The sequence below is a fragment of the Ochotona princeps genome, chromosome 4 (genome assembly GCF_030435755.1).
Source record: "Ochotona princeps isolate mOchPri1 chromosome 4, mOchPri1.hap1, whole genome shotgun sequence".
NCBI classification, from domain to species: Eukaryota; Metazoa; Chordata; class Mammalia; order Lagomorpha; family Ochotonidae; genus Ochotona; species Ochotona princeps.
The window spans coordinates 85,563,263-85,583,354 of NC_080835.1; the positions used below are offsets into that span (position 1 = coordinate 85,563,263).

Here is a 20,092-nt window from a genome sequence, read left to right on the forward strand (position 1 = left end):
GTTTCCCCACCCCCAGAGCGTTTACTCGTGCAGCCGCCTCAGAAGCCCCAAGAACAGGTCAGGTTCTTTCACCATCTGAGCACTGAGCCAGAGCTTTTCCTTCTGTAGTGTCACTACATTGGGCTTGGGATGTGCTTTTGAAACAGACTGTTTAAAGTATAGATTCCTGTGGGTAAGAATATTACTTTGTATAATCCATATACTTTGTATAATCCATTTAATACACATATATATGTAAGTTCTTAATGCCTTTTAAAACCAATGTGTACTTTGATGTTTTAGACACTTACATTTGTTCTGAGCCAAAAATTGGCACATATGGTACAATATTTTAAATATAGCAAGAAATTTTAACTGGTTTGAAAAGCAGAATGACGCACACACATACACAGAGAGACAGAGAGAAATGGGAAGAAGCATTCCACAGCTGGCTTACTCCGCAAAGGGCTGTGACAGCTGGGGCTGAGCCAGGCGGACTCAGGAGCCTAGAGCTGCTTTCAGTCCTCCAGGTGTGTGACAGGGGCCTAAGCATCTGGACAATCTTGTGTTGTTTCCTAGACACTAGCAGGCAGCCAGATCCAAGGCAGAGCACCCGGAACTCCAACTGGCACTTAACTTGCTGCACTGCAATTACTAGCCCTTGACAGAGTTTGTTACTTAATAAAGCAAAGAAGGAATAGTATGAACACTTATATACTAAAAATGAGAAGCAGAACAAATTAGTTCTTCAAGTATTGGAATATTTCATAGATCTCTTTCAATAAACTTCATTAGAAGTAATAGTTAATTGCTTATGTAGTATTGCTATTTTATTGTTAATGGATAGCTAAGAGAAATTCAGAGAAAGAATATTTAAAGCATTTGTTGGTGTATTTCCATGGGAGAAGGTTCTGGACTGCCAGCTCCACTGGCATTCCTTATCAAGGCAGGCTAGACCTGGACCCTTTCCCTGTGAACTACTGGGTTTAGGTGGGTAGGCGGTCAGAAGGGTAGTACTTACACCTGCTTTGAGAATAATGTTAAATTCTTCAGGTAACTGTCCCAAATCTCTGGGTTGTATGATCCAGGTACAAACCTGGCATCAGTATTTTTCAAAGTTCACATGTGTTACTAACATGCATCAAATTCTTGTTTTAATCTAGATTCTTGCTTTTCAAAGTGTGAAACGTGGGCCTGAAGCATTGGTATTACCTGAGTCCCACCCCAGATATACTACACGAGAAAATGCACCTGCCAGGATCTTAGGTGATACGAGAGTTCATTAACATTTGCAAAGTACTATCTCATACCATTGTTCCTCTTTGCTTGTTAAAATTTCTGTCACTTTTGAGATAAATCCCTTAAAAATATTCTACTTTTTAGAAAATTTTTATTGAGCATGCAGATTCACAGAGAGAAGGACAGACACAGAAAAAGACCTTCCATCAGCTTACATCCAAACGGCCACAACAGCTAGAGCTGAACTGAATCAATGACAGGACAAAGAAGCTTCTTTCAGGGCTCCCACATGGGTGCAGGGACCCAAGGCCTTGGGCCATCCTCCACTGCTTTCCCCGGCCACAAGCAGGGAGCTGGATGGGAAGTAGAGCAGTTGGGACACAACGCTAGTGCTTGCAGGTGGAGGATTAGCTTGTTGAGCCACCAGGCCACCTGGAGCACATTCTTTTTCTTCTTCTTTTTAAAATTTTATTTATATTTATTTGAAAGGCATATTGACAGAGAAGCAAGACATAGAGGAAGATCTACCATTGTCTGGCTCACTCACCAAGTGACTGCAATGGCCACAGCTAAGCCAATCTGAAGCTAGGAGCTGAGAGCTTCATCTGAGTATGCTATGTGGGTGCAGTGTCTCAAGGCTTTGGGCCATCCTCTGTTGCTTTCCAAGGATACAAACAGGGAACTGAATGGGAAGTGGAGCAGCCGGAATATCAACTGGTACCTGTACGGAGCCCTAGCGCATGCAAGCCAAGGATTTAACCACTAGGCTATTGCACCGGGTCTGCCGAGAACATTCTACTTTCTAACTCCTCTAGTTCATTATAAGATTTCATCCTAGAAACCCCGTAGTTTACAAGTATTTTAACATTGGCCTATTTTATCATACTATACTTATTATCATGATATACTTGTCATTTTCAGTGATTTCAACACACATATGAATCTAGTGTCTAAGCAATTGTTGTTTTCGACTCAATATACCTATTTTTCTTTGGCTTTTCCTGCTTGTCTATTTTGTATCCCTTCTCCCTTCAATATTCGAACATAAGTTTTTTGCCTCAAGGTGACTTTTGGGAAACTTAGGTGGAGACAATTGGTAAAAACTAAACTTTGGTCAAACCCAATCACTCTTCGGTAAGAACTGACAAGTATTGGTGAAAAACATCTCTTAAGGACCACATGCTTCAGATTTCTTTATAAAGGTAGCTTCAAAAAGTTCACGAAAAAATGGAATTGAAAGATACTGTGAAATTTCCACAAACTTTAGAATTACTCTTTGTTCATTTTTCAGCTCCGTGCGAACTATTTCACATCAGCAGTCTCCCTTCTTGCTCTTTACTCAGTTGAGGATTTGACTCCTTACTAATAGAAAACAAAATCTAGAAGCGGCATTCCTCCTATTTCTACTGCCATATTTTCATAGCTACTTGATTCTGTATTTTTTTATCTTTTGCCCCCACTAGTGCTCTTACATAAGATCAACTTCTTCCATTACACAAGAGCCTAATTCCCATTACCAACCGAAATATTTGCTCCCATAAATGTTATCTTTTTTTGAATTAAGTATATAAAATTTATGTAGCCAAATAAGTAACTACATAAAAAACTATGTAGTCAACTACATAAAAAACTATGTGTAAGAGGCTGGTCCTGTGGCTCAACAGGCTAATCATACACCTTCGAATGACAGCATCCCATATGGATGCTGGTTCTTGTCCCAGCTGCTCCACTTCCAATCCAGCTCCCTGCTTGTGACCTGAGACAGGAGCAAAGGATGGTCCAAGTAATTGGGATCCTGTACCTATGCGGGATACCTGGAAGAGGCTCCTGGTTCCTGGCTTCGGACTGGCTCAGCTCTGCCTGTTGTGGCCATCTGGAGAGTGAAGCAGTGCATGGAAGATCTTCTCCCATCTCTTCTTCTTTCTGTAAAATCTGCCTTTCCAATAAAAATAAATAAATAAAAAAATATAATAAAGTGTCAATACAATTCTTGATGTTTAATTGATGATTATGTTTAAGGCTCATTCCTCTCTTATTCCCTCTACCCCCTAGCTGAGTCTGTTGATGAGAAAGGCCCAATGTTTTTCTTTTGGTTTCATCAGGATATTTAAACCAGGAAATTCAAGTCCTAGTTTGTAGATAGCAACCATTAGCTGAGCCCTATACCCTTAACTGCAATAAAACCCAAAGCTATCTCCTTTCCTTACTTTTCTTCATGCCATTTCTGATGTGCTTGGGAGGCCTGCCTGACGTGTAGTTCTGGAGCTCTCAATTACATAATTAATAAAACTTTTCATACCTTCTTGATAAAGTGTATTTTATCATCAGTAGCCACATTTGAAGCACCTTAAAATATGTTAGCTTAGGCTGAAATTCAATTGTTTCAACAGAGGTTAAAACGAACAGTATCGAAAAACAAGCAAACAGCATCTTCACTTAGGTAAAATTTGATATCTTTGTTCACCTAAAGGCTCCTAGCTGGTATTGTGACTGTGATGTCACCATGGGCGTGGTTTTCATTTATTTTGCTTCTCCATCAGCTTTAGATAGGAGGCATGTCTGCATGGTGCCATGATACACACTAAGTCTGCATTCCAGCCATCATGAAGAAGGAAGACGTTGAAGGGGAAAAGGACAGTTTTCTCTTTTTCTTAGGGAAACAGTTTCAAACATGACCATTTTTAGCTGCAAGAGAAACTGGGAAACACTGCTTTCAGTTTGAAAAAAAAAAAAACCACATTACTGTTTCATCTATAGGCTACATGCCTATAAATTACTAAGGAAAAAACCTGGAGACTAAATACTAGACAACTAGCAGTCTGTGTCACTCAAGTCTTCCTTGGACTCTACATACATGCAGTAGACAAAATAACGTCCTTTCTGGTCTCCCTTCATTCCCATATCCCTAAGAACTCCGCTTTCTAATCCCAGAACCTGTGCATTTGGGGACTGTGTTAGGTTACATGACAAAGGAGAATTAACTTTGCCAATAAAATTAAGTTTGCTAGTCAATCAACTTTCAGATAACACAGAATTATTCATGGGTACCCAAGGTAATGATACAGGTCCTCAAAAATGGAAGACAGGCAGAAAGGGAGGTTAAAGGTAGCAGAAGAAGGAGAACAGAACCAATTGGACAACCACTCCAGACAAACGATGAGAGCAGAAATCTGGGTGAAGGAGACGTGAGGCTGACTGTGTCAGCCAATGGACATTAGGAGGACTGCCTCAACCTTGGCTCGGTGAAAACTGACATTTCACAACTATCCAAACCACTTGGGCAGAACCCTTAGAACATGCACAGATCAGGACCCTGGGTTGATACTGGGTGGCGCTTCATCATCCCTAGGTACTGGACATTTGGGAGGCTGGGTGTGCCTTCCCCTTTTTTTCCCCTTCCCCTAGAAACAAGAAGAAATAACAAATTTGGAAACCATAATTTAACCCACTTTTCCCTAACCCTCGATCCTTCCCACCCCAGTCAACCATGCAATCATAATGAAAAAAAAAAAACATAAAAAAGGAGGTTAAAGCTGTGTGAAATCTGTGTGAAAGTTTGGCCCATCATTGCTGGCTCTGAAGACAAGGAATAGAGCTTTGACCCACAGAACATACGTAACTTCTAGAAGTTAGAGCAGGCTAATGCAGATTCTCTCCTGGAGCTTCCAGAAAGGAGCATAGCTTCTTATACTTATATTTTTGTCTAGAGAGGCTAATGTCAAATTTCTAGAATTGTAAGATTGCACTTGTGTGTTCTTATAAAAGCAACTTGGCTGTGGTTTTTTGTTATAGCAGCAATAGGAAACTACCACAAGTTTTGTACTGGAAATGGGTGTTGTTGTAATACATACCTAAGAATATGTAAGAAGCTTCAAAACATGACAGTGGGCAGAGGCTGGAAGAATTGAGGAGATGCTAAGAGAAACCTGCACTGATCAGACTCAGCAGCAATACGAATGTTGGGGAGCTTGTGTGGTGGTGCAGCGCACTAATCCTCCACCTGCAGCATCGGTATCCATATCGGCACTGGTTGCTGTCCCCACTGCTTCATTTCTGAATTCAGCTCCCTGCTTATGAAGGCAACGAGGGATGGCTCAAGTTCTTGGGCTGCTGAAACCATGTGGCCGACTCAGCAGAAGCTCCGGGATCTTGGTTTCACCTCTGGCCATCACAGCCATTTGAGGAGTAGATCAGGATGGAAGAGTTCTCTGTCTCTCCTTTTCCAAATCTGCCTTTTAAATAAAAATTAATAAATCTTTAACAAACATGAATGTTAATTACTCTGCAGTGTGGACATACAGGAGTTAAAAACAGTCTGGTAAAGAAAAGATGTTTAATTTTGGAGAATGTTTAAGTCATCATGAGCAGATTCTTGGTCACAAATATGGATGTTAAAGTCAGTGTCAGTTACTCAAAAGATAATGAGTGATGTGTTAATGGAAACTTAGGGGGATTCTTGCTACAAAGGTTAAAAAAAAAGACAGTAGAATTGTGTCATGTAGTTATGTGGAGAGTATAGCTTTAGAAATGATGAAGTTGGCAATATTTAATTTTTAGCCCAGGATATTTCCAGGTACAATTTGATTTCCTTTTGCTGCTTCTGGCAAAATGCTCAACCATCTGTCATTCAGCTTCAGGTTTAGGACTTTTGATTTGTTTGGATTTAGATGAGATTTTTGACTTTGGGCTGATGATATGACAGGACAAAGTCTTCAGGGACCTTCTGAGGAAGTGAGTGAAGAATGCATTTTGCATGTGGGTAGACAAGTGCATTTGTGGAAAGAGGAGGATAAATTATGCTGGACAGAATTATGGTCCAAAAATGTGCATAACCTACAACTGTTAGAGCTTTAGCTTTTGAAAATATATATTTGAAAGGCAGAGAGGGAGAGGGAGAGCGGGGGAGAGGAAGAAAGAGAGAGAGAGAGACACAGAGAGAGAGAGATTGATTCCATTCATTCCATCCACTAGTCTATGACAGTCCAGACTTGGCAAAGCTGAACCTAAGGGCCCCAAACTCCATCATGGGCTCCCATGTGGATGGCAAGGAACGAAGCGGTTGAGCCATCACTGCTGCCTCCAGATCGTACATCAGTAAGGTACAGGTACTGGAACTGGAGCAGAACTGGGACTCAAACCAGGCGCTCAGATACGTGATGTGGGCATCCCATGCGGCATTCTAACCCCTGTGTCAAATTCCAGGCACAGTATATTAACTTCTTATAGCTGGTGTAACAAGTTATAAAAAATTTAATAGTCAAAGTTACTCAAATTCATTATCTTACAGTTTTGAAGGTCATAAACCTGAAACGGGTTTCTCTGGGTTAAAATCAAAGTGTTGGTAGACTTGTCTTACTTTTATAAGTTCTGAGAATCTGTTCCCTTGTCCCCTCCCCTCCCCCTCCCCCTTTTTTTTTCTTCTAGAGGCCACATTTATTGGTCTCCTTTCTTTACCCTCAAAGCCAGCAGCGTGTGTCTTCAACTGTCTCTGACACTGTGAATGCCTCTGCCGCCTTTTTCTTTCACCTACAGGGACACTTATATTTACACTGGACTCACATGGACTCATCTCCTTCTCAAGATCCTTACCTTGATTATATCTGCAAAATTCCTGCTGCTATGTATGACAGAACATTTACAAGTTTCAGGGAGGAAGATTCAGACAATTGGAGGGATTATTATTCTGCTTTACATCTTGTTTAAGATTATTACTGTAATGTTACCAACAATATTGTCTGCCAGTCTGTTTTTCTATTCTCTCTTGGATCCATTACAAACAGGTTTTCTTGCCCCAGTATCCCACTGAAACTTTTTTCTTTCAAATCCACCAATTATCTTAAAGGAGCTAGATCCACAGGGAATTTCTCAGTCTTCATTTAACTGACTCAGTTACAATTTCTTGCTTAGCTCTTCAGAGTTTTTTTGGGTCATATATTATTTCATTCCATCCATACACCAAGAGTCCACAAATTATGTTTAGCCAGCACCTCACCAAATTCCAAACTTGTGTCTCTGTCTATTCAAACTCAATATGCAGCTAGTTAAAAAAATAAGTCAAAATTTAAGAATTGATTTTCAGTACCCATTTGCTCCTCTCCTTGTATATTTCACCTCAGAAAATGGTTTTGTCATTCACATAGTTACTAAAGCCAAAATATCTTTTTGGAATTTGTTGATTCTTCCTCTTACATATGCTTCACATTCAATCCATGAGAAAGGAAGGATTTCAAATGTCTTGTGAAACTATCCACTTATTATTACCACCACTATTAACCTGATCTATACCAGAACTTCTCACTTAGGTCATTGAAAAATCTCTTTGGTGGGTTCCCTTCCCTAAATATGTGTCACATCCTCCCTTACCCATCAGATAGATTCTCTGGGTACCAGAGTAATCCTTTGAGAACCTTCCTACATTCTACATTCCTACATCCTTTTAAATAGAATGCTGCTCTTGCCATTCTCATGAAAGTTAACTCTCTTACCTCCCTCAGATCACTGCTCCAATGAAACTTGCTCAGAGACTTTCTCTGTCACTTCACCTCTTCATCTACAGTGTTCCCAGCACTCTCCACCTCTCTGCCATGCTCCAGCTTTCATTTAGCACACTACCTGAAAGCATGCTTTTAATATATTTAAAAATAATATTCCCACTAAGGTATGAGCTCCATGATAGCAAGTAATTTATCTTCCATGTATTAACACATAGGATGGTACCTAGCTTATGAAGCGGTTTGACACATTAAGTGACTGAATATTTTCTCCCTTATCTAGGTATCCTGGCTATTTTTAATTTCTAAGAGTATAGAAATGAATAGCAATGTCTATTTCCAGGAGCTCTTGGTCTAGAAGAAACATATGTGCATAAAAATAGGTTCCGTGCTGTATAAAAAGGCCATTAATTTGCTTAAAAACAAATAGTAGAGAGGATTAGTAGGACTAGAGAAGGTTTGCTCAGAATAGTATTTGAAAGAATGAATAATGAGTCAGATAAAAGTTGTGCGGCGGGGAGATACAGGGCTAGTCCAGTCCAAGACTATAGTGCATGTACAATCTTCATTTGGGGAGGTACAAGTAATCTGGTATACTGCAATTGACTGGTATGGTAGGAAATTGGTCAATACGACACTAGGTAAACAGAAAGGGATTCAGGCTAGGAAGAATCTTATATGTTAAGAAATACACATTTTTTAAAAATAAAAGCTATTTCTTCAATAGTTGAAGGGAAAACTGAAAACTTTCAAGGTTAGATTGATAATGGTAGATTTTATATTGGCTATTTCATTAACATTTTCAGCTGCAGATTATATGAGACCTTAAAAATCATTTTATGTGGTTCTGCCAAGGCAACAATAGCAGGAATTTGAAACCCAATAAATCTATAGCAGGCTAATTTTTGAAGTCAATGATTTTGTATGGCCTTCAAATGATGTTATAAATATCCAAAGGGCCCTTGGCAGATAAAAGGTTCCCCACCCCTACAACATTTCATTAGAAGCAAATATTCAGCTGGAAATAGTTCAGATGAAGGCCTTAAGCAGAAATATTAGAAGGAAAATAAGAGAATGTATGAGATTCACAATTGTGTAAAAAAAAATTAAGATCATAAAACTTTTGCCTTTGCTTATAACATTTAAAAAATGAACTTCTCATATAAATCTTGGTTCCTAAGTAGACATTTCTAACAGAAAAAGAAATCATTATCAGGCAATTCAAGTAATCCAGTTGGGATTGCAGTTCATTTTTTATTTTTGCCATTAGTCCCTGCGAGGCTGAAGTGAAACTAATCACCTTGGATAAAGTGATAACATTACTTTTTGAACAAGCAGAGCTGATAACAATAACCCTTGGTAACATCTTTCCAGTACAGAGATCCTGCCAACATCCTGAATAAATAGCTTTACCATTTAGATGGATTTAATCATAAACTTCTTATATTACTGTAAAAAATCAATAAAATTTATGAATTTCAGAAAACAAAGCTTTGCAACTGCAGCTAACACATAATTTGAATAACAAAATATCCTTTTTAAATAGAATTAATTTATATCCAGTAGCATGCCTGTTGAAAACAATTAAATATTTCTGTTCATTAAAAAGTATTATCAATAAAATACATAACAACTATAATGTAAATGTAATGCATAAATGTGAATTAGTCAATTTATTTCCATTACCCATGTTATGATCTAATTTGATTTTATGGTTATAGTATTTTTAATCATTAATAAATGCAGAGACATATAACACATTTACAGAATATTTTCAAAAATAAAGATTCCATTAAATAGTTACTATTATACTGCATCAGAATTTTCTTTGTAATCTGGATCCAACATCAGGAGATGGACTGGCTCTTGGCTGGCTGGTCTGCAACAATTTCAGAATATTCTTTTACCATGGTATTTATGGATTTTAACAGACAAATCTCCTTACAGACAATAAACTTCAATAAGATTAAACTGATAATTACCAATTCTCAAATGCTACATATACACAAATTTCAACAAAACTGGGTACCATATTAAATATAATAATCCACAGTCTTCACTCTTCGCTATTGGAAAATACACTTAAAAGTGGCTTTTATTATGATCTCCTGTATAAATGGCTAAAATTAAATGATTTTATTTTCTACAGGAAGCACCAGCATAGGGGTAGTTTGACAATATATTTGGGCTAAAAAAAGTAAGTTGATTGGGAGGGTAACTGTTAAAAATTCACTGAATTTATCTTACTTTAAAACGTAAATAAAATACTTTAAAATGAAAATACTGTTTCCTTGACTCATGTTCGTTTTTTCATTAGAAATCATCACCAAGAATAAGGTAACTCTGTAACAAAGTGTCCTGTAAAAGCTCATTTTTATTTCCCTACCTTTGTGGGAAAGATCAGAGTGTCTTGAGAGTATGCATTCGAAGGCCATGTTTGCAATTTGGACTACTAAGAATGATTTTCTCCTTTTTTTAATTTGATCTTCTGTATTTTTTTTTTTGGTGTGTATTAATTTCCAGTTCAGACTGTTTTAACATTTGTATGTCTTATTGCTTTATGCATTATTGTTATTGTATCATGACTAATAGGATTATGAGACATTAATTTATTTTTCACAGCTTTTTAAAAAAGATGTCATAATCTTTAATTCAAGGATAGAATGAATATTAAATATAACTTTATTTTACCTGAAAAAAAAAAAAAAAAGAAATCATCACCAAGGCAATAAAAGGGGTCCTCAGGTTGCTGTGCCGCAAGTCTATAATACTGTATATCTTATGCTGTGCCTATGAAAATGCAAGATACATTTCTCTTCATTGAAGCCACAGCAGAGGGCTTGATATACAGGAAGATCAGATACAAGAGTAAATTCTGAAGTGCAGTGCGAGCTCCGCGGACCCCACATACATGTAAGGAGTCCCAGGGGGAGCTGCCACTAACCAACAGCATGTAAATGACGAGTCTGGGGAAAACAAGTGGAGGTAAGACTGGAAAGGTCTAGAATGCAATTCTGTGAGTTTGTTTTCTCTTTCAGGTAATCACTTAAGTTGGGTTTTAAGTAGGCCAGTGATACATTCATATCTGTGTTTCCAAGAGATTACTCTGGTGACAGTGGTGTAAAATTCACTGGAGTGAGCAAATTCACTGATGAAATGGGCCAGATGAGACAGAATTCTAAAAAGAATTCTCTAAAAAGAGATTTATTTATCTATTTTGAAAATAAGAGTTAGAGAGAGAAAAGAGAGAGAGAAAAAGAGAGAGAGAGAGAGAGAGAGAGAGATTTTCCATCTGCTGTGTCATTCCCCAGATGGCTGAACCAGCCAGGTCTGAGCCAGGTTTAAACCAGCAGCCAATAACTTCATTGAGGTCTCCCACATAGTCTCAGTGATCTAAATACTCGTACCATCTTCCACTGCTTTCCTAGGCCATGAGCAGGGAGCTGGAATGGAAGTGGAACAGCTAAAGCTTGAATTGGTGATCATATGGGTGGCCAGGGTCACAGGCAGCAGTTTTATCTGAAACGCCACAATGCCACCCTATGATAAATATATTTTTTAAAAGATTTATTTATTTTTATTGGAAAGGAAGATTTTCAGAGAGACAGAAAGAGCCTCCATCCACTGGTTCACTCCCCATGTGGCTGCCAACAGCTGGAGCTGAGTCTATCCAAAGTCAGGAGTCCACATGGGTGCAGGGTCCAAGGCTTTGGGCCATTCCTCATTGCCCTCCCAGGCCACAAGCAGGGAGCTGTAAGGGAAGTGGAGCAGCTGGGACATGAACTGGTGCCCATATGGGGTCCAGCAGTTGCAAGGCGAGGACTTCAGCCACAAGACTACCATGCAGGGCTCCCTATGCTAAATTCTAAAAACACTATCAGTAGCAATGGAGAGGAGTGGAGGGATTTGTGATGCAAGTAGTAAGCATAATTAAGAAGACTTATTGACTAGGAAGTAATGAGAAGTGTGGCTAGACAAATCACTTCTATCTGGGAAATTTGGTAGATGATAAAATCATTCATTGAAATACAGATCAAAAAAAGACATTGTGGGAAAAGGAGAAATAAGTAAATCCTGGTTTTGAGATCTTGGCAAAGTTGGTATTCCTGGCTCAGAAGATTAAACAATAAAATGTAGGGGAATCATCTGACACTGTAAAACCACACTTTTCAATGTCAAGAGCCTGGTAAATATAAGTTTCTTTTCTTCTTTCTAATTATATACCAACAATGTTCAGTGTCACTAAATAATTCTAATTTATTACATACCAACATTCATTAAAGGGCACTGGAAGAACTGCAGAAGCAGTGGGATTTTCATAGTGCATAAACTCCTGCTCCAGAATATTTGAGAAGTTTCAGGCTCTAATAAATCTACATCTTTACAGTAGTCTGAAAAGGTAGATCATAATCTATTGAAAGACTATGCAAAAAATACCATAAAAAGTCATCCAATAGTTTCTAAGTATTTAGTATGCTCTAGTTTCTATGAAGCAGATGCATAAGTGAAAAGCAATTGAGGTTAGAAGAATATAGCTTCAAATAAAATTTTCAATTAAGAAGACAAAAATATGTACCTGAGATAGCACAGTATTAACACTATTAACTACAGAGGACAGTGAGATTATCTTCAACTACCCTGGTTATTATGGAAGGCTGCATGAAGGATGCATGAAGGATGTGATTGAATAGGTTAGAATTTGGAAAGAACAGAAAAAAAAACACCCAATACTAAAGTGCATTGAGCATGAATGTAAGCAAACTATGAGGTAGAAAGAATATTGCAAATTTTCAAAATATTCACAGAATATGCATATTATGAAAAAAACTGTACATGGATTAGGATAAATTTTGCACCAAAATAAACTTGTCAGGATAGGTGTTTTGGTGTGGTGGCTAAGCTACGGTTAGGACACTCACATCCCATGCTGGAGTGCAGGTTCAATTCCTAGTTCTTCCTCACCTGATCCAACTCCCTGCTAATGCACCTGGGAAGAAAGCAGAGCATGGTCCAAGTTTGTAGGTCCCTGATCCTCATGTAGACACCCCAGTGGCACTTCAGCCTCTTGGCTTCAGTCTGGCCTAGCCCAGGCTATTTCAGGTATTTGATGAGTAAGAAGGCTGATGGAAGATCTTCCCATCTGAGTCTCCCTCTCTGTTATGCTTTTAAGTAAATAAATACATTCTTGTGTTTCAACTGCATTCTATTTTTTTGGGGGGGGGGATCATGTTCTTATTAAGTGTATTTGACTAGAATGGAAGACGCCTACCTTAGTGCAGTGAGAGTAAGTGTACAGGAATGAACCACTAAAAAGGTTGTTGAAATAATTCCTAATTTTTAGAACAGAAAGCTATGCTTCACATGCATATTTCGCTTATCTACTCTCAACATAGTTATTACAATTTTTTTGGACACAATTTAAGCAAATAAGATGAGCAGAATGGGTCTGTTGCTATGATACAGTGGGTTAAGTCACTGCCACCAATACTGGCATCCCATACAAGTGCTGGTTTCAGTCCTGTTCTACTTCTAATCCAACTCCCTGTTGATGTGCCTGGGAAAGCAGAAGATGCTCCATCTGGGAGACACAGATGGAATCCCACGCTCCCAGCCTCAGCCTGGCCCAGCTTAGCCTCTGCTACCATTTTAGAAACACACTATCAGATAGAAGGTCTCTCTCCCTTTTTCTGTACCTTTGTCTTTCAAACAAAAAAATAATTTAAGATGAGCCAAATAACAACAATGATAATACTATAACCTAATGTGCTATTTAAATACTGTTTTATGTACTTTGAATGGTTGATTATACAATCCTCAGATACATGGTGGGGTAGATGCTATTACTAAAAATGATTATGACAAGGCCGGCGCTATGGCATTGTTGGCTAAGCCTCTGCTTGCAATCCCAGCATTCCATATGGACACTGGTTTATGTCCAGGCTGCTTCAATTTCAATTTTGCTCCCTTTGTGCTCTGGGAAAGCAGTGGAGGATGGCTCAAGTTCATGGGCCCTTTACCTATACAGGAGACCTGAAAGGAGCTTCTGGCTTTGGGTTTGCCCAGATCTGTATCCATTTGGGCAGTAAACCAGAATATGGAAGAGCTCTCTCTCTGTGTCTCTTCTTTCTGTAAACTTGCTTTTCAAACAAAACAAATCTTAAAAAATGATTATGAGCATCTTAAGAAATGGTATAGGAAAGGGTCAGTTGTGGATTTTTTTTTCTGTTTCTAAAATTTCAGAACCCCACTTACTCTAAGGAACGACTAACTGACCTCTACCAGAAGTGCTGACAATCCTCACCTGTTCCCAAATACTTCTCTGGCCCCCGTGTTAGTTGGCTGAAATCCTATTAGAGAATCATTGCTATCCTCTCCAGATAACTGCTTCCAAATGATCAATTTTAAAAATTCATGCTGAATACCTTAGTAAGACTGAATACGTCAGTTTTCTTCACTGAAAGATGCAAATCAATACAATTAAATATTGTAGAGATAAAGAACCCTAATGGAAAATAAGGTGAGAGAAACAGGCAAAAGAAGAAAATATGCAATGTGTTGGGGTGGTTTATATAACTGAGCTGATTGCAGATCAGAGGACATTTTTTTCCCCCTAGAGAACTGGGAACTCTGAATATGGAATGTGATCAGAAAAAAATGTATCAAAATTAAGTTTCTCGAGTATGATAACACCATTGTAGTTACATAAAAGTGTTGTTAGGACAGCTTGTGTACTGAAGTATTTAAGGGGGATATTTCATTATGTCCACATTTTGTTTTCAAATGGTTCATACATATGTGCAAGTATACTATCCATGTATTCTACCCATTCATCCATCCATTCATGCAAAGCAAGCATGACAAACACTTGTGAAATCCCAGTGAAGAATATAACATAAAAATAGCATGGAAAAGGACAGATAAATATGAAATGTCTAAATTTCCATGCAAGGTTGGCAAACAAAAAAATTTTGATTCAGTTGTTCAAACAGGCACTGTAATTTATTCCATAGTTCAAGGTTCTGATCTATGATAATTAGTGATTTTAAAACGCCTAGAATAATGTTTGGAGATAGAGACTGAAAGGCACTAATAATTAATTTTAACTGTTACTAAAGAAAAACAACAAAAAAAGAAAAAAATAAATGACTTCAAGCCCATCAGTGGTCTTGAATCCACACCAGTAATTTGTTAGTTATTACGTACTCCAGCAATATAATGAGCCAGTAAATCAATATGCATGAAGGAATAATTTTCTGATTGGGTGATTTTTTCTGATTATCAAGTGGTATTTAATACTCATGCTTGGCTGTCTGAAGTTAGCTGTTTTCAAATTGAGCTGAAGTGTACAGAAGAGTGATGTCAGTCACTATAAATATATATTACCTAACTAAAGCAAACTAAGTCATAGTAATATAAGTGCAGTCGACAAAAATTGTCACAATCAACATTTAAGCACAGAAAAATTATCATTTTAGATACCACTTAAATTTCAAAGTCACCAGAGATGAAAATTGAGAGAAAAAAGTGGAACTAAAATGTAAAAAAATAGCATGGAAATATACAAGTGACTGTTGCCAAGAGTTATATTTAAAAATCACAGTAGCAAGAATTATCCCCAGTCACTTAGTCTTGTGTCCAGAGGTAAATAATAAGCTTCCTCAGAACAGGTCTAGCCTCTTTCTTAATCACTCTTATAACCAGAGCACAGCAGACTCTAAAACATGGGTGAGCAGCATTTATAAGCAAAATGCGCATTCTTACATAATCTCACTTTTTCAATCAAGATTTCAAAACTAGGGCACATGATGAAAAACAACTGAGCAAGCATCTAATTCTGCAGCAAAAAATTTCTCTGTGGGACCCTAACTTGAGAACTGTGAGAGTCAGGTAATATCTTAGCTTGCAGATACCTTTACTATAGACCTGGATGCCTTCCAATCAAACAGATCTGATGTCCTCTTTTCCTTTCCCTCCCCGTACCTCCTCTCCTATCTTTCTCCCTCTCTCCTTTCCTTCTGCTCTTCTCTCTTCTCCTTTCCTTTCCTTCTCCCTCATTCATTTTTCTCTTTCCTTCCCCTTTTGTTTCCTTTCTTCTGAGAGAGAGAGAGAGAGAGAGAGAGAGAGAGAGAGAGAGAGAGAGAGGATTTTCTATCTATGTGGTCAATCCCCAAATGCCTGTTACAGCTGAACCTGGGTCAGGCTGGAACCTTGAGACAAGAAATCCATCAAGATCTCCCAGGCGGATGGCAGGGAACTAAATACAGGAGTCATCTGTCAGCTGCTGCCTCTCAGGGTGCACTTAGCAGGAAGCTGGATCAGAAGCGCAGAAGTAGGGCTGGAATCTGGCAATTTCATATGGGACATGAGCCTCACCAGCAGTGGCTTAACCCTTTCCCAACACAATGCCCGCTCCACTTGTGTTGTTTCTTAAGATTGTGCCTCACAGATGTCCAGCTTGTATCACAGTTACTTGTATATACTATCATTGCATATGTCTTTCTCCCTTGAGTGAAACTTCCTGGATGCAGTAGCTACTTAGCATTTATATGTGTATCTTTACTAGAATCCAGTTTTGAAGCAAAAAGCACAGATTCAAAATAGTAATACGTATTTTTAAACCATCAAGACAAGGATGGGTTATAAGGAAGGGCAGAGTTAATCTCTAATATAGAACTGAGTAATTTCCAAGGTAGGCTAAACATGGAATTATTTGAGGATTGGTGCACTAATACCTGTTTCTTCTTTCATGACTGACGAGATATTCCAGATACAAAAATCTTTACAATACAACCATTTCTTTTTTAAAAGAAATTAGAAGATAAGAATCAAGATGGCGGAATAGGGTAAGGACACGTTTATGCGGACGGAAAAACATTTAATCAGGATGAAGCAGAGAGGACATATTTCAGGAAATAGGAAGGGACAGAACAACAGCAGAGGGGTACCTGGAGACTGACAGACACAGGAAAGCAGCGGACACAACGGTGTGGTGTTGTACAGACTGATACTCCAGCATGGCGATCTAAACTCCAAAAGCATCCGGAACTACACCAGCAACCAGGTAGGAAGGGACTTTCACTGGGAGCTTGGGTGGTGAACCCAGACAAAGAACTGTCCGTTCTGCTAGTCCGTTTGATTTGACCAGGAGCAGAGACAGAGCAGCTGATCTCAGACGGGCAGTGCGAGAACAGAATGGATTTCACTGCCCAGTCAGCTCCCTAGAGCTGAATTGGGCGCCATTTTGTGAAAGGAGAAAAGGGCAAGGGAAGGGACAGAGCATGCGCTGAGCTGGGAGTGAGCTCATTTCTGTCTCAGTGAACTGCAACGACGTGGCATTCTACAGATTCCACCTAGGACAGGTCTGGGTAGCCCTCGGATCTGACGGGCAGCAGATCAAGAACTGTAGTGGTTGTACATCAGGCGCCATTTTCGGCACTGCGGCAATAGCTTTGGGACTGCAGGGGACAATACTGAACTGCGCATGTGCTGATCTCGCGAGAACTTGCTGAGGTCTGTGATTGCACTGGTCCTGCAGGAAAATAATACTGACTTTGGCATCGTACCGGTCAAAAGAGGTCCGTGTGGCACCCAGACCTAAAGTCCAACAGGTTCCGGCAAGATCAGCGCCACCAACAACCTAATTACCTAGGACACCTGGTGTCTCTCTAATCCTGGGACCTGCTCCAACCGGAAGTGGGAGAAAGGTTGCAGAGACAACAGTGCAGCCTCAGCACGGTATCACAGGAGGTGGAGAGTGGTGAGCCAAGAGCTGCGGCTGTGGAGACCACGGTGGAAATCTGACATAAGAACTCAGACCTGGAACTTGCTGGAGGTTGTGGCACAAGTGGCTGCAAGGAAAAAGTTGTGTACCAACCGCAATAAGTAAAATCGCATTGTAGACCTATGGGTGACAAAGCTTAGAAACCTGCCCTAAGGAATTCAAGACTCTGCTAACCAGAAGTGCAATGACCAAGAGCAAAAGAAGAGACAAAAGCACAATGAATATTACTGAAGACTCCCCTGCAAGGGAGCAAAACCCTATGCCAACCTCAGAGTTAACTGAGGAAGACATTGAGAAAATGGGGCACACAGAATCCATAAGACTCATTTTAAAGATTCTGATCAAAAATGAGAAGCTCATGCAAGAGTTCAAAGAATTTAAGGAAGCAATAAAGCAAATCAAGGCTGGTGTATCAGAAATTAAGAACACAGTAGAGCAAATTAAGAGTACAGTGGAGAGTCTCCAAAATAGAATGAAGTGAGCAGAAGAAAGAATCTCAGTATTGGAAGGTATTTCCTGTCATCAGGGGGAAGCAAACAAAAAGCTGGAAACAGAGCTGGATCAGGCCAAAAAAAGTATTCAAGAATTAAAAGACACTATTAAAAGGCCAAATATAAGAGTGATGGGAGTCCCAGAAGGTGCAGAAAGAGAAGCTGAGTTTGCAAATGTATTTAATGAAATAATAAAGGAAAATTTCCCTAATCTGGAGAATAAAACTTTCTATCAGAAAAAAAAAGAAATTAGAAGATAGTGCTTGATGCTAATGCATTTTTTTTGATAAAAAGTTGGTTGGGAAGAAACATAGCTCTAAAACCTAACCAAGACAACTAATATCATCACAAGGTTATTATCTCTATTGATCAATATGTAAAATCATGAGTTTTCTGAAACTAAGAAAAACTTCTTGAAATACTTACCATAAATGGTACTATTTGAAAGGCATTTTTGACGGATGAGTGTTTGCTCATGGTTTCTTGTAGATCTGAAATAATTATATCATAATACAAAAAATTGTTATAAAGGTTGAAAGAGAATGACTAGAAAGCAAGTACTGAATTCTGATGCTTCAAATGCTCAAAGTTTGAAATTTTCCATTTATTTTAGAAATAATCTTCATACTTACATTAGGTCTGAAAATGAAATTAATTAGAACCAAGTATCTAAAAGCTATGTGATAAACAGAATGTCTACTATTTTGACAATTATATAATACTCTTTATTCAAATATTATTTTTCTTTCAGTTTTTAACCAAAAATGAATTTCCTCCTTTGAGCTGTCAGGAAAAGACATTTATTTAGCTACTGAGATACCAAAAAATTTGTGTTATTTGGCTAATACTTGATCTTTCAATTTTTTAGGCTTTTGTCCATGTAATAGCAAGCATCTGAATAAGAGAAAAAATGGTAAAAAATAAAAACAAAAACAGGCAGTATCTTTTATATGAAGCATTTAAATTTCCACCTAATGGAAATTTAAAAAATTAAAACCCTTATAGCTATTGAGGTTTTTCTCTTTATCTGCCTAATTCTATACCTTAAATCCTATAGCATTAGTTCTACATCACTTGTGATTATCATTTCCTGCCTTTCATTAATATATTAAATGACTTTAATTTTGAGATTAGTATACAGTTAAAGAGTAAATAAAACACTTTAACACAGCTAGTGTCTGGGTAACCATGCGGGTTAAGAAATTTGAACATATCTTCAGAACTTTCACAACTGGAGAACCATCTCTGAACTGCTTCAGAAGTGTCTTGGAGCTCCTTGTCCCACATGGCTCGGGTCCCAGCCCCTTCTTGCACCTGCAGTTGACTTCAGTTGTAGTTTTGGCATGGACGTGTATATGTATCTCTGAAATAACACTGTTTAATTTCACATGTTTTTGGACTTAACATAATTTGTTTTAGCCCACATTAACTCCATTTTGCTCAAAATTATTTTTAGACCTATCCATGATAATCTACGTAGTTGCAATTTATTCATCTTACTTGCTGAATACAGTGGGGGTAATTGCAAATTTCCTAGGGTGGTGGTGATGGACATTATTTATTTTTGATAATGTTTACATAGTTGATTACAGGGGAAGGGTTGAGATTTGGGGGAAGTGGATGAGGCCATTGTTTCAAAAATTTTTTTCTTCTTTCTGTATCTTGGGGAAGGAGGGCTTTAAGGGGGAGAAACCGTACCCAGCCTCCTGACGGCCTCAGTACCCAGGGATGGGGAACAGCTACCCAGTGTCATTCCAGGGTCTGAGGGTTCTGTTTAAGTGGTTTTGATAGTTCTGAAATGCTGCTGATTCCGTTGCTCCAAGGATGAGGAAATCCTTCCAAGTTCCATTGGCGAACACAGTCTATACCAGAGTCACCATTTGCCCAGATATTTGCTGTCAACCTGTGGCTGGGGTAGTTATCTGATTAGTTCTGCCCTCCTTCCTCTGCTATGGTGGTGGTGGACTTTTTTATGGGCTGCTGCTAGTGCTGGTGCTAGTCCACAGAAGCTAGGAAATCTCCCTGGAAATCTTCCCCCCCACCACTTCCACACACACAGAGCACATAAGCATATCCTGGGACTAATGCCCCTGAACTCCTACATAGCAGGA

General features: G+C 38.7%; 1 protein-coding gene and 1 long non-coding RNA gene across 4 annotated transcripts in view; both read right to left on the reverse strand.

Moving 5' to 3' along the window:
- Window positions 1–33: 33 nt before the first annotated feature.
- On the reverse strand, window positions 34–8,301 carry LOC131480098 (uncharacterized). Its single transcript, XR_009245251.1, has 3 exons — window positions 7,704–8,301; window positions 3,683–3,903; window positions 34–166 (listed from the first exon to the last, which is right to left on the reverse strand). It is a non-coding gene; the product is annotated as an uncharacterized LOC131480098 (long non-coding RNA).
- A 1,051-nt stretch (window positions 8,302–9,352) lies between these two features.
- The window catches only part of CEP126 (centrosomal protein 126), a 56,799-nt gene continuing 46,059 nt past the window's right edge, over window positions 9,353–20,092 (reverse strand). For 2 of the 3 annotated variants that reach the window (XM_058663991.1, XM_058663992.1), the window contains 2 exons: window positions 18,408–18,472; window positions 9,353–9,588 (listed from right to left, as the gene is read on the reverse strand). In XM_058663991.1, the coding sequence (XP_058519974.1) occupies window positions 9,526–9,588; window positions 18,408–18,472 (128 nt within the window). In that variant the 3' untranslated portion in view covers window positions 9,353–9,525. Of the gene's footprint in view, window positions 9,589–11,977; window positions 12,101–18,407; window positions 18,473–20,092 lie in introns of all 3 variants that reach the window. The other variant, XR_009245358.1, reaches the window with a different exon arrangement.